Source organism: Protomyctophum bolini, assembly GCF_963924005.1.
Source record: "Protomyctophum bolini genome assembly, chromosome: 4".
Lineage (NCBI taxonomy): Eukaryota > Metazoa > Chordata > Actinopteri > Myctophiformes > Myctophidae > Protomyctophum > Protomyctophum bolini.
Window position 1 is genome coordinate 28,193,980 of NC_137865.1, and position 13,370 is coordinate 28,207,349.

Below are 13,370 nucleotides of genomic sequence, written 5' to 3' on the forward strand. Positions count from 1 at the left end.
CCATTTACAAGCTCAGCTGTAGAGTTTTGTTTTGACTTTGCCCAGAATAGGGAAGTCGCGGGTTGAAAGTGGTGACGTCAGGTCCACACAGGCTGCAGCCAGACATGAGCCTAAAGAAATCGTAGGCGCAGACGTCTCGGCGGTTTTTAGACAGCTGGTGGATGGAGAAAAAGCTCCAGTCCGCCGACGACTTGCGCGCAACGGCCAGCCGACAGCTGACGCTCTCCTCTGCGGCAGAGACAGCTGCCGACAAGCGCGTGTCACCCGGCAGTGAGATAGGCACTAGCCAATGGAACAGATGCAGCCTGCAGGCCATCTACGGGCGGGGTTTCAATTGTAGTTTTCTTCTTTCACGGAGTCAAACGCCCCCTGGGCAGTGGGCACCTCGAAGTAACATTCTGTCCACTCCAAATTGTTAACAAAACATTGAAAAATCGTCTGAAGAAATGTAAAGCAGTGGTTCTCATGTTTGCTTCAGATCACCCCTGTAATCTTTTCATCCATGGCACCCCTGGCTGAATTACATTGTCATTTACTGTAACCCTGATCCATGATGACATTGAAAATAACTTTATATTTATAAAATAGCGCGTTCACTTCACCGTGCACAGCCCTTCTCATCATCAATAACCTCATTCTCCGTGGTGTAGTGGTTAGGATGCTGCGCTCTCACCGCGGCGGCCCGGGTTCGATCCCCGGTCAGGGAACACTGTTTTATGATGAATTCCTGTTCTGTTCTTTAACTATATAGAAGTGTCTATTTATACGTCTCTAAATGTTTTGATGAATTGAACCATGTGGACCCTGTTGTAAACAAGTGTAATGCTTAATTGGGTCGTTCACTCACAGTTAACAGTATTTGTATTGAGTTTGTGCTTGAAATGTATTGTAATTCTGCAAACTGTTAATACATATTTAAATCAATAAATCAAAAATATCCTTCTCCTTCTCACCGCCGGGTGACACACTTCATTTTTATGCTTGTCCGCAGCTTACATCTGACGCGGAGGAGAGCATCAGATGTAAACTGGCCGTCGCGCAAGTCGTCGGAAAACAAAACTATTGTAGCCTCGGCAGGGAGGCGAACCCGGGTTGCCAATTCCACAGGCACGTACGTTAACCAGTCTACTAGAGAGTCATAACTTGACAGCCTTGTAGCAACGCAGCAGCATATAGCCTACACTAGAATGCGCCTTTGTCTGTCAACATCTTGTCACTCACTCACTTGTCACTCTCACGCCCACTTCGCCAACCAAGAAATAGAAGACTACATGCCATTGAATAGGCTTCCGGGTGCGTCCCCTCTCGGGACCGCCCACTTTCCGTAGAGTAGAGCGGAGACGTCTGCTACCTACGATTTCTTTAGGCTATGGTGTGACTGCAGTGTGTCAGTCAGTGCTCCGGGCCCTGTCACTCAAACAACTCGAAGATAATTAGTCCCCCGCACGAGCACGGACACGCACACAGTGACACACACACGCGCACAGCGCGCACACATACACGTACGCGCGCGCGCGCACGCACGCGCGCGCGCACACACACACACACACACACACACACACACACACACACACAGTGATCATGGCGCATATACTATCGGCACATCGGTAATGTGGGTGTGTGTCATATTCCGGGGAAAGGGAAGTCAAATTTGTATTTGATATATACGGTAGATAAAAGTTATGTGGGATATTGTTGAAAAACTTCAGTAGGCTATAGAGTGCATGCATGCGAGACGAGTCAGACGACCGACTGCCACTGTAAACAGTTAAGGGCAGGTATGTACTAAAACAAGTTTTGGTTATTTCATTTGCATTTATTTTGTTATAGGCTACTGATTATATAATGATTAGAGTTTTCCCAAAATCTTCTCGTATGTACACTATAGGCCTATGTTAATATGTAGCCTAATAACGTTGCAATAATATAAAGACACAAATAAAACTATGCTCACGTGCTCACGCGTTCATCGTATGATTTGAAACCATTAACAATGAAACAATGAAAAGGCTTTGATAGAGAAATAGAGGAAGTACGTGTCACATATATTTTTCCATCCAGTTTTCTATCACTCTCTACAAAAAAAAGAACTATCACTCTCTACAATGTTGACTTTTGATTGAAGGATTTTGAAATTGACTGCCGTTTGTGGGCGTCATTGTCCTGTCCGTCAACTGTACGTGGCAATGAAGTGATTCGTGGTTGATCTGTTCTGATTAACTTAATTGTAATTAGATATCACTGACATTGTTGCAAACAGGCAATTATGTATAGGCATATTCATGCCATTTTACATTGATTAATGAATGGTGCTAATAATTATGTTATTTTGCAGAGATAACAGGAAAATCCTCCCAAAATCTTTAGAATGATGATCAGAGGTATGCTGCAACTTTTACACTTTAAACAGCACACAGGAATATGTTTCACAAGCAATGTTAATAATACTTGGATGTACTAATTTCAAATTTCCTTTTTTCAGAACTTGTCATTGTGTGCCATCCTTTTTCTGTCTGTGTACCTGTCAACTACAAAGTCACTCTCAGTGTCAGCGCTGAGGGCACTGGCCTCCTGTGCTACCAGTGGTTTACTGATAACGAACGGGAGGTATGTGGCTGTTGTGTTCAATAATCTGAACAGAAAAGGATATTAAAAAATAGTTTGAAAAAATCATAACAACCTGCATCTCTGTATGTCTCTATATAAACTTTTCATAATGTCATTTTCAAGGTTCCTGGTGCTACCCAAGCAGAACTAACATTTGAAGCTCAGAGGACTCAACGTTATGTGTGTCGAGTGAATGACCGCTTCTGTAACTGCGTGTTCAGTGAATGGGTGAAGGTGAAAGTACTGGATGTCGACAAGCCAGGTAAGACATCCATGTTGTTCTGCAAGACATAGTATTGATATGGTGACTTAAAACAAATGTTATAGTCTGTCTCCCCATGTATCATTAATTTGATGACTGTGATACACTGTGCATTTACTGTGTACTCATACAGCATTTACCCTAGGTCATTTCATCATGCATATGGTCAGACTGCCTCCTCAGATTTAAATGCCCCCTGCCTTTCCCAACATTGTCTTCCAGGAGCATGGCAGGGTGAACCCCACATTGTGGTACACCCTAAACTAAAGACGGTTCAACGAGGGGAAACACTCACCTTGTCCTGTGCCGCCGTTGGCGCCCCCCTACCAGTCTATCGATGGTACAAGAATGGACAAGCCCTGGATGGCAAAAGTGCGATGACTGACACTCTGCAGGTAAACATGACTGACTGGTGATTATTCAACTCGGCACTGTGAGTAGCAGACTGTTCACTTTATGATTACTGTGTCATTTAACTGTCTGCCATCAAAACCTGGACTTAATTAGTTGGCCATTATAACAATATTGATTTTTTAAAAATGTTTTACTGCATCATAGAGCCACAAACTCTTTTTTCTCTCTTTTTAGCTTTTGGAGACTCGTCTGTTGTCTGTGAAAACAAACATCTGTTAAACTTTGCATTTTGGGTCCAAAAGGAGCTAGTTTGCCTGGACTATTACATAAAAAATGGAGGGTGTTTGCATTGCATCTTGAATGGAGGCTCTACTGTCTATGATGCATTATTTTATCCTTTTGCACCTGTTCTACAGTAAAATTATTATTTGTTTGTGCAGATTCCCCTTTTTGCTACTGGCTAATGTTTTACTGAAAGTTTGACTTGTACTCTACTACTCGTATGTGCATGGACACAGCCTAGTTACATGATAAGCAATAATGGGAATGTGGTCTATTATTGTGTCACCTGTAGATAGACCACGCAGCGGCAGAACACGCAGGATCATACATCTGCTCGGTGTCTAATGTTCTCGAGGAGAAGTGGACAGAGGCAGCTGATGTTGATATTATAGGTACAAATCTAAGAAATCATGGTATGTACATAATAATTTGTTTTTAATACATCTATTTGACTGCATGAGTTGAGAATTTTACTTTCTCTTTCCTCCAAGGAGTAGTTCCTTATTTCTCAAAGAACTCTTACACGGTCATTCCCCTGATTTAGCATTCATCCTCTGCTGAGGATTGGACTGTAGGGACTTTCCCATTTCTGCAGATCTGACAGGCTCTAAAATAACTACTAAATACTGACAGATTTTGTTTGTCTCTTTGTCTTTTAGGCAATACTTACCTCTGCTTGTCAAAAATGGAAAATCATTAAGCGAATTGTCAAAAATGGCACTCAGTGATTGTCTGCTTGTCAGTGAACAAGATGTAAATAAATTAGTCTATTCATTTGTGTTGCTTCTGCTTTTCATCCTATAGTGATCCCCGACCGACCTGCCTCTACAACACCCACAGGTATAGTTCAGAGGAAAGAGATACCTAAAACTATTTTTAGAGTGAATCTACTCTGCTGTGTGAAAACAGGGGAACTGATATTTGTCAGTACTTTCTCATTTCTCATTATTGGAAATTATTTTTTGTTGTTTCAGCGAGTGACAAGGTTGCTCTACTAATTGGCAACCTAAATTACTCCCACCATCCTGGCTTGTTGGCCCCCACCATGGATGTTCATACACTGGCCAACCTCCTCCAGCAGCTGGGCTTCAGAGTGGTATCCCTCCTGGACCTGACCAGGGAGGAGATGCTAGCTGCCATTGACAAGTTCGTCCAGTTGCTTGACAAGGGTGTGTATGGTGAGTATATCGTTACATATTACTGTATGTACATCGGTTCTTTTCAAATCACTCATGCATTCTGGAATGGTACACTGCCCCACATTATTTTTCTTTTGCCCTTGGGGGAATATTAAAAAAAAGAAAAACTTTTTGTGTGATCTACAAGCTAAAAAAAAAGTGTTGCATTGTGATGTGAGCTTATAGATCTGCTGTTTTCCGTTTTGAAATGTGTTTGTCCCTATGTATTTTTCATCTCTGGTATTGGACAATGTTCCATGTTGTGGTTCAAACACACATGTGCGTAATCTTGGTTTAAAATATGTAGGCTGGCCAGATAAGAACTAGTCTAGAAAGAAGAAGTGTGGGCCTTGTAAGGTTCAGAGCTACATGCTGTGCTATGTATAGCAGTTTCTGAATGGCTTCAGCACTATGAGATAGCAGATTTATTTAGCACCTGTAAAATGGTGCTCGGCAACAATGTGAGCTGTATGCTGAAGCCCCTTCTTTGAAAGCCTGATAGAAAATTACATCATTGACCTTTCTATAAGCTTTCTGTGAACACCTTTTAAGCATGATCTTCAATTCATAATTGAAAACAGAGGACCCTTAAGTGCTTTTTCTGGTTTTAGCCTCTTAGCAGTTTTTGTATTGACCTGTACTTTCCTTGAACTGTACCCATTCGGCAAACAATTTTCAATCAATCAAGCAAGCATTTAGGGAGAATAGGCACCCATTGTTACTCAGTCCTAGACCTGAGTTTATTTTGATTTGTGAGTAATTACAAAATGTTCTATACCATGCTTGCAGTCTGATGAATCCAATTCAAGACAATCATTGCATATTTTACAGATTGAGGTATAATTATACCTTGTGCATAATGACAAATCTATTTCTTCTGTATCATTGACAGGTCTTTTCTACTATGCAGGCCATGGGTATGAGCGATCTGGGAGGAATTACCTTGTGCCTGTCGATGCACCACAGCCGTACCAACCGGAGAACTGTGTCTGTGTGCAGAGGGTTATGCTCCACATGCAGGAGAAACGCACTGCACTGAGTGTCGTTCTACTGGATACCTGTAGAAAATGGTAGAGCTCAATCTTTTACCCTAAACCTCAGCTTAAATCTGATCTTGAACATAACCCTAACTCTAAATTTGGGCTAGCGTACCTTCTCATGGAGTGAAGATGGTTAAACACGCACATTGGTTCACAAACTATGACACCGTGTGGGGTTTGATTTGATCTGAAGTGCTATATTTCTTCTTTAGAAAGCAACATGACCATGTTATAATCTTATTTTTTTCCTTTTGTTTAGGTACAACCAGGATTGCATACCATCAGAAATCAGGCCCCTGGAACCCAGTGGGAATACTGTTTATGGTTATGCCACGTATGTACTAATATCATTTATTCACTATCATTTATGTCAGCACAAGCAATATGTGTAAAGACTAAGGATATTGTTGACCAATGAGTAAGATACAATGCTACATAAACAAGAAATAATAATATATTTCTAATATATATAAATATATATAATTATATAATATAATATCTTCTTTTTATATTTTTTCTTTATATCCGTCATCTAAAATGACAGATGCTTTCCTGGTTTTAAAGGTATGGGCTAGGCTGGGATCTAGGGTCTGGGGGGAAAAGTGATTTATATAATAAAGATATAGCATAATCTTTATGCTATCCCTTTGTTTGCTGTGCTTGCTGTGTTTTTTTTGTTGTTTTGAATGTTATGTCATCTATGCTGCTGCATTGTCTGAAGGAAGCCACACAAAGCCACAAGATGTAACAATAACGTACAACCTTGAACCCTTGAACCTTGATTGGTAGAGAAAACCAAAAGCAAGAAATGATTAGTTTTGAATGAATTCTTTTTTGTTCATGTAATTCCTAATTTCTTCATAAAAATCCACTTTTCAGGTGTGAAAATGCAGAGGCGTTTGAAGTCCAGGATGGAGGCAAGAGCACTGGAATCTTCACCAAGTACTTGAACAAACACATCCTACAGTCTGCAAAGATCACCCACGTCTTAGAGCAGGTGTCTGAGGGTAAGGCTTCACTCACAGTTCACACCTGCACAACAGATTGTTGTATAGCTGATGCATGAGACTTGTTGACTGTTTCAAGCTCGTCCAATGGGAGTCACATGGTTTGACACAACATTTTTGTTGTATGAGGGGGAGGGGGGCAGTCGAAACACAGCCGAAAACCGTACAACAAAAATGTTGTGTCAAACCATGTGACTTCCATTGGAAATGCATTGCGGCGGCCATGACACTTACCCTTTGTTTACATCTAGCATCCAACAATGTTGTATGCTAGATGCGAAGGTGTGAGTGAGGCCCTGTGCTAAAAAGTACTTGCCTTGTGTATTTAGAACACGCTGAATCTATCTCCATAAGGTGGGACATTGTGGTGGCTCAACCCAGCTAGCACACTAATCGGCATAACCGCATAGTTGCAGCCCTAATTGTGAAAACGGGTCATGATCCGTGGTGTCATCTACATACTCTTAGTGCTTCTGTCTCACTACATGAAAAAGCGGAAATGCTCTAAAAATAATCAATGTTGTTGCTGCTGCCCTAAAGATGTTGTAAAGCTGCCATTTGTATTTGTTTGTTTTGTGACTTAGTGAGTCATACTGAAATTCTGAAGGCAACATTTGGGGAAAGTTATGAGATGTTAAATTGGCCCTTAAACGCTAAATAAAGTGATCTTCACTTGTAGTCACGTAGACATTCAGTATGTCTTCAGACATGTCTTCAGACATGTCTGAAGGGAACAAGTTGACGTTGTTGCTGAGTCTGCTGGATGCACAACTGAGAACTGACATGCTGATAATTCCTGATCTCCAATCACTGGCTACGGACTTTGTTGTTGTTTACGATTAAGTAGGGGTGGGAAGTCGTCTTGCCACCCCCATACGCACATGCTAAGTGCAACTACGGTTCTTTGATGGGTCTCTGTGGGAACACGATTCTGTGGGGCAGCACCACATTAGCATGTGACCTCATTCTCTGGAAATTCACACTGTTGGCTGGAGAACAGCAGGAAACCTGAGAGCTGCCGAGTTTTAAGACAGCTGCTCTGTCGTCTGTGTGCGCCCCCTACCACTGCTCTCTTGATCTCGCTCATAAGTCAACATCATCGCATTCATGTATGGATGTACTTGTGACAACATTGTGTAACACTGTGTGGATGTGTGTTTGTGGCTGTGGAGAACCTTATTGATGATGAGTTTACTGTAATTTACAACTTTTTGACTTTGACAATTTCTGCTTATCTTGTGCTGGACCTATTTTGAAAAATATTTGATCATGTCCTGCTTTCTACTGATCTAAAGTGTAATAGAACATGGTGTACTGTCTACTTATCTATAATGAGAACATGGTGTAGTACTAGACAGCGTGCCTAAAATATAACATGCCAAATCATTACCAAAGCCAAAAGTGAGCCTCTATCCAGGACCTTGAATAGAGTTTCAATATATGTGTTTCTCACCCCTGTCCAACAATGTCATGGAATTAACCTTTGTTTCTATTAGTTCCCATTTTTAGATTTGTTTAATTGCTTGTACCCTTTGAAATCCCTCAGTACATGCTCTTGCTTCAGTATATCATTATCATGGTAGTACAGAATCAGTACAGTATCATCATAATGTGATTTCTTTGTTTGTTCTGCCACAGATTTAGGCAGAGATCCCCTGGTCAAAGGAAAACAAGTGGTGGAGATCAAGCACACACTGATGGAGTCTCGCTCCCTTGCAGATCCAGTTAGGACTGCGGGCCACACCAAGGAACTATGTCTACGTGATGCCTGCTGGAGGCAGGCCAACGGTGAGCAGAGAATTGCAGTGGACACCTTAATGCTTCGATTTTAGCTGGGAGTTATTAAATGTCATCTGTGTTTGAATGAAATTAAATGTCCAAAGATTTTTTTTAAACAAGCCTTCGAAAGCATGTAGTTGAAATCAGCCCAAAAATGAGCCCAAAAATATATTTTTTTGTTGATAAAGACAGTGTTCAGAAAAGACAAAAGGTGGGGGAGAGAGAGGGGTGGATGACATGCAGCCTTAATTATGTGGTATTATGTAGTAGTAATAATAATAATAATGCTTTTTATTTGTATTGCACTTTTGATTCACAAGGAATCCCAGAGTGCTACATGGTTAAAAACACATAATCAATCATATGCTCTGACCAGATGAGCCACCAGGCTTCCTGAATCAGCTATTCACCTCTGCGCATGGGAACTATGCACAAAAACAAATTTCACCCACTCTTACTTTGTAAACTTCACGTCACTACTTTGTGATGTGAAACTGAGTCTGAGACATGGAAAAGTGAACTAGAACAGGACACGGGCATGAACACCTGGGACTACAGTTACGCACTGACTGAGCCTACTGAAACTAAAAGTCTGTACCATTGTTGTCTCAATTAATGTGCTAAACATAGTTTACTGAATTATTTAGTTACGGTCATCTGCTCACAAATGGTCTTGACTGCCTCAGAATAATAACAGAAATGTATTTTCTCATCCATTTTTCCATCTGCTCAGAGCTACCACGAAAGAAGCGGCTGAGGTTTCTTTGTGGAGTGGAGGTTGAGGTCAGCTTCTCAGCCCTGTTCTCCAATGTCATGGTGGCCTTTGCCATTGTTAAGGCTGCAGGACCGACAACCCAGGACTGCAGTGTTACTCTGACAAGCATACCTGTAAGTGTCAGATATTTACTGCCATGTACAATGCTAACTTGGACTAGGACATGCAGGTTGGAAATCCTTAGGGACCTCAAGCATAGGCACCATTTGGGTCTGAATGTCCTGGATGCCCGCACGATTGCGGAATATTTATTTATTGTTGTGTATTGGCTGCCGCTGCAATTCTGCTTATATAGCCTACCCTCCCTTATTTGCAGTAACTGAAGTTGCTCTCTAGTCTCAACTCTCGATCTCGAATATTGTTGCTTTTATGTTCCGACGGCGCCACTGACCTCAAGTGTTGTTTCCTACCATTCCAGATACAACTCGTACAGAGTAGAAACAAACAGAGAATCAATTTCCATTTCACGCTTGTTTAATGCAGTGCCATATTGGATGTGTGTAGTGTGCAATAGGTATACATCATTCAAAGCGCCAGCTTTGATTGATTGAATACTTGATTAGACAGAAATGTAAACGGCAACAGAGTACAGTCAAACACTTGGTTTAAAAGGATAGCACCAAAATGTGCACTCCACACTTGAGTGGCAGTGCTAAAAGATATATGCCTCATTGGTCGCTGCACTTTCATTGGAGAGACCTGTCTCCAACGGGAGGAGGAAGGCAAGTGCTGCTGGGAAAGAGGGAGTCGCAACTGATTGGCCTACCGAACGTCCTCTTCTTGCTTCCGCTCCGAGTGGAATAGTAAGAGAGTGGCGACACGCTTTGATCTCGCAGCAATGGGAGTAACGCTAGTGTCGCAACTCTCTTACTATTCCACTCGGCTTCCACTATGCTTCGCAAGGAATCTCGGGAAAGCTTGCCAATGCAATCCAATCATCGCCTCCCGTTGCCTCTATGTTGCCTTCCGTTGAGATTCAGACGCCCCAGAGCCGGAAGAGGAATTTACCCATGTTTGTTTTAAAAGTGGGTGGTACCAGTTGTTTTCATGGTCCCTCTAGTATTGTAACTGTGAGTGTCACTCACTTTTGTTTAGGTAATTAGTCAAGCATGCAGGTAGAGGGCAAAGCCGCATTTACAATTTTGCATGTCAATCCCATTTTCAATTGCTTAACTCTGTATTCTACCTGGAGCCAAACTAGGCTAGCCTGGCTGGAACCATCTATGAATGTGTACAGTATTAACTTTTATGACATAGAACAAACTTTTTTCTGTTTATGAAGACGTATCGAACAGAGGCTATAGAGATTACAAAGTACATGGTACAAACCTTGTCCAAATGTTAACGAACATACTAATATTAAATCACTAAAGCTGAAAATGGTCGCCAATCTCCAATTTACAATTTAGGCATTTAGCAGACGCTCTTAATCCAGAGCGATTTACATTAAGCAAGAACAAAAAAGCATGGGAATACATCACATAAAAATCTCCCTAAAGGAACTTGTCAGTTTCCATGCAAGCAGCAGTATCATCTCTGTGACTATCTTTCATTCATGTTAAATGAGGAAGTTTTGTCCATAAATTTGGACTTCCAGTTGCAAGCCATAACAAACAGAATGTTGTAATGTGGTTTACCGCTCAACCACAATTCCTTGAACAATACTGCCACCTACTGGTCTAATTAGCAGCACTATAGACTAAGCTTTCTCAACACTGTCAGCACTGTGGATAAGAAAACAGTTAAACAAAAATAATATAAGAGAGCAGTAAAATAGGCACAGGCACACAGTTAGATTGAGTCCTGGTGCTCTGGTACCATTTACCATTTGTAAATGTGTTATTTTGTCGAAGTGATGTAACAGCACAAAGGGCACTAAACTAAGCAGAGCAGATAAATACTGAGCTCTTGCGTTGACAAAGTTCTATGAATAAAGAAAGACACAAACAAATTAATTCATTGCATATGCTCTCTGATTATTCAGGCGATGGAGGACATATTTTCAGGCCTTGGGAGGCCAGATGAGATGGACTCTCTGCTCTACTCTGATAATCACGATTGTACTCTGACGCTGTGTGGCCTTCAGAAGCTTCAGGTATTAACCTCCTGATCCTAACCATAGTGCAAGAAAATATTTGTTTCATGTATGTTTCAAATTATAAAAATGTATACAAATATACTGAAAGTACATTTTCACCAATTTATTTTGTCATCACAATATATTTCCTAGTTGTTTCTAATACAGGTGTTGTGTTTTTTGCGGCCATTCTTTTTATATTTTATAATGTATTATTGTCTGTGTTAATTGAAAAACACCAAGTCAATGCTTTTTGTAGTACTGCACGCTCTAAAAATATGTTCTAAGTATTCTCTTTGTTATCTTTGTTAGGGGCCACTTGTCATTATGGTGGACATGCATTACACTCATATAAACAGTAAGCTGCGCCTTAAAGAGAGCCAACAGCTGGATATAGGAAAGCCATTGGTGGCATCTTGTAAACTGTACAAGAGAAAGCCTACAAGTATCAAGAAACGAGAGGATGCTCACAGTATGGGTGCCATTTCTAAGCCACCAGTGCGCCAGACACGGGTCACATCATGTCACCCCATCACCAGGAAAGCGGAGTGTGCCACTAGAGTTACTACTGCGAGGAGCAACCAACCAGAGGAGAATGATGAGAGTGAACTAGACTTTACTTCATGACATGTCTCTCTTTGGGCTTGTTATTGTATGGTGATAAACTTTTTTCTATCAGAATCCATGAGCTTATAACCATTTTGGTCTCGTGGATTTTCCATCTTATGTGACTTATGTGAATTGAGGATGTACTGTATGTGCCTGTTTTGTTTAGTGGTTTTGTTTAGACTGTCACCTGCTTAAATTCTCAGCTCAACAAACAAAGGGCATTTGTAGTGATCTCTGAGGAGAAAGGGTAACAGGATAGGTAGCCCACCTATCCTGTTACCCTTTCTCCTCAGAGATCACAAGGAAGAGTAGGCACCCTAGTGTTAAATTGTTTCTTTTTACCCAAATGTAAAAAAAGTAAGTAGCATATACATGATTTGAACATGCTTAAATATTTGACAATTAAGGTCTAATATTTCTACAGTTGCTACAAAACCTTTATCCAGTCATTTTAGGATATAAACAAGATATTGAATGATAGAATTAAGTCTGATAATGATGTACAGTGCATGTTTACATAATTTATATTTACATTACTTGGGCAAACTAGCCAATTTTACATTGAGGTGCCCACATGCCCCTAGTGCCCTAGGGGCACTATGGTATGGTGTATACAGTGGAGAAATTGCGGCTTCAGTGTCAGTGTCTTACACAGGGACACCTTGACGTGAACCTTGGAGGAGCCAGGGATCAAACCGGGGATCTTGCTGTTTTTATACAGTTTTTCTACCTCTTGAGGCACTTACCGGCCCAAAATATCTTATCCTCACTGTGACAGGCAGGTAAATGGCACATCGGGAGCAATTAGGGGTTCAGTGTCTTGCTCAAGGACACTTCGACAGTAACTCTGGGGGAGCCCGGGTTTGAACTGGCAACCTTGCGGTTCCCATCCAGGCACTCTACCCCTAACAAGGATAATGAGACTAACAAGGATAATGAGATAAATTGTTTTTCCAATAACTGTAAATATTGATCTCACACTGGTTTGTCAGTTCAAATTGAACTCAGCTGGCTTAAATGATTATCTTTTGTAAATTGTGGGTAGCCTAAATGGACAATGTATTAAAATTATATCATAAATTGTATCATTCCATATTATTAAAGATATAACACATTTATCCTTTATGTTCTGTTCTTGGTCTTTGAGAAGTCTGAGTTGATGAATGATGGGAAGGGAATACATCAAAGATATGTGGCTCATTCATGAGCCACATAAGGACAGTAATATATAGCTGTCAGTGCAGTGACATCAGCCATCTCCTATTTGGGAAAGTATTTCAGAGACTTTGACTTCCATTACAAGCTTTAATAAAACGTTTAATATTTAAAATATTTAATTCTGTGAAATGTGAATGACCCAGTTAGTTTATCAGTAGCCATTCACAAACGTACTGGTCTCA

General features: G+C 40.9%; 1 protein-coding gene across 1 annotated transcript; it reads left to right on the forward strand.

Moving 5' to 3' along the window:
- The first annotated feature begins 1,646 nt into the window (after window positions 1-1,646).
- Window positions 1,647-11,990, forward strand: malt3 (MALT paracaspase 3). Its single transcript, XM_080762630.1, has 15 exons — window positions 1,647-1,778; window positions 2,336-2,381; window positions 2,483-2,607; window positions 2,731-2,869; window positions 3,092-3,264; window positions 3,798-3,918; window positions 4,310-4,345; window positions 4,480-4,683; window positions 5,576-5,753; window positions 5,983-6,057; window positions 6,603-6,730; window positions 8,369-8,518; window positions 9,243-9,397; window positions 11,269-11,379; window positions 11,674-11,990. Exons 2-15 carry the CDS (start codon window positions 2,369-2,371, stop codon window positions 11,986-11,988), a joined length of 1,923 nt encoding a protein of 640 aa, XP_080618756.1. The 5' UTR covers window positions 1,647-1,778; window positions 2,336-2,368; the 3' UTR covers window positions 11,989-11,990.
- Window positions 11,991-13,370: the final 1,380 nt, after the last annotated feature.

Bases quoted from the DNA above. Each gene is read 5' to 3' on its own strand.
- malt3 (XM_080762630.1), top strand. The intron at 2,870-3,091 runs GTAAGACATCCA...ATTGTCTTCCAG, and splicing joins ACTGGATGTCGACAAGCCAG to GAGCATGGCAGGGTGAACCC. The intron at 3,919-4,309 runs GTATGTACATAA...TTCATCCTATAG, and splicing joins TACAAATCTAAGAAATCATG to TGATCCCCGACCGACCTGCC.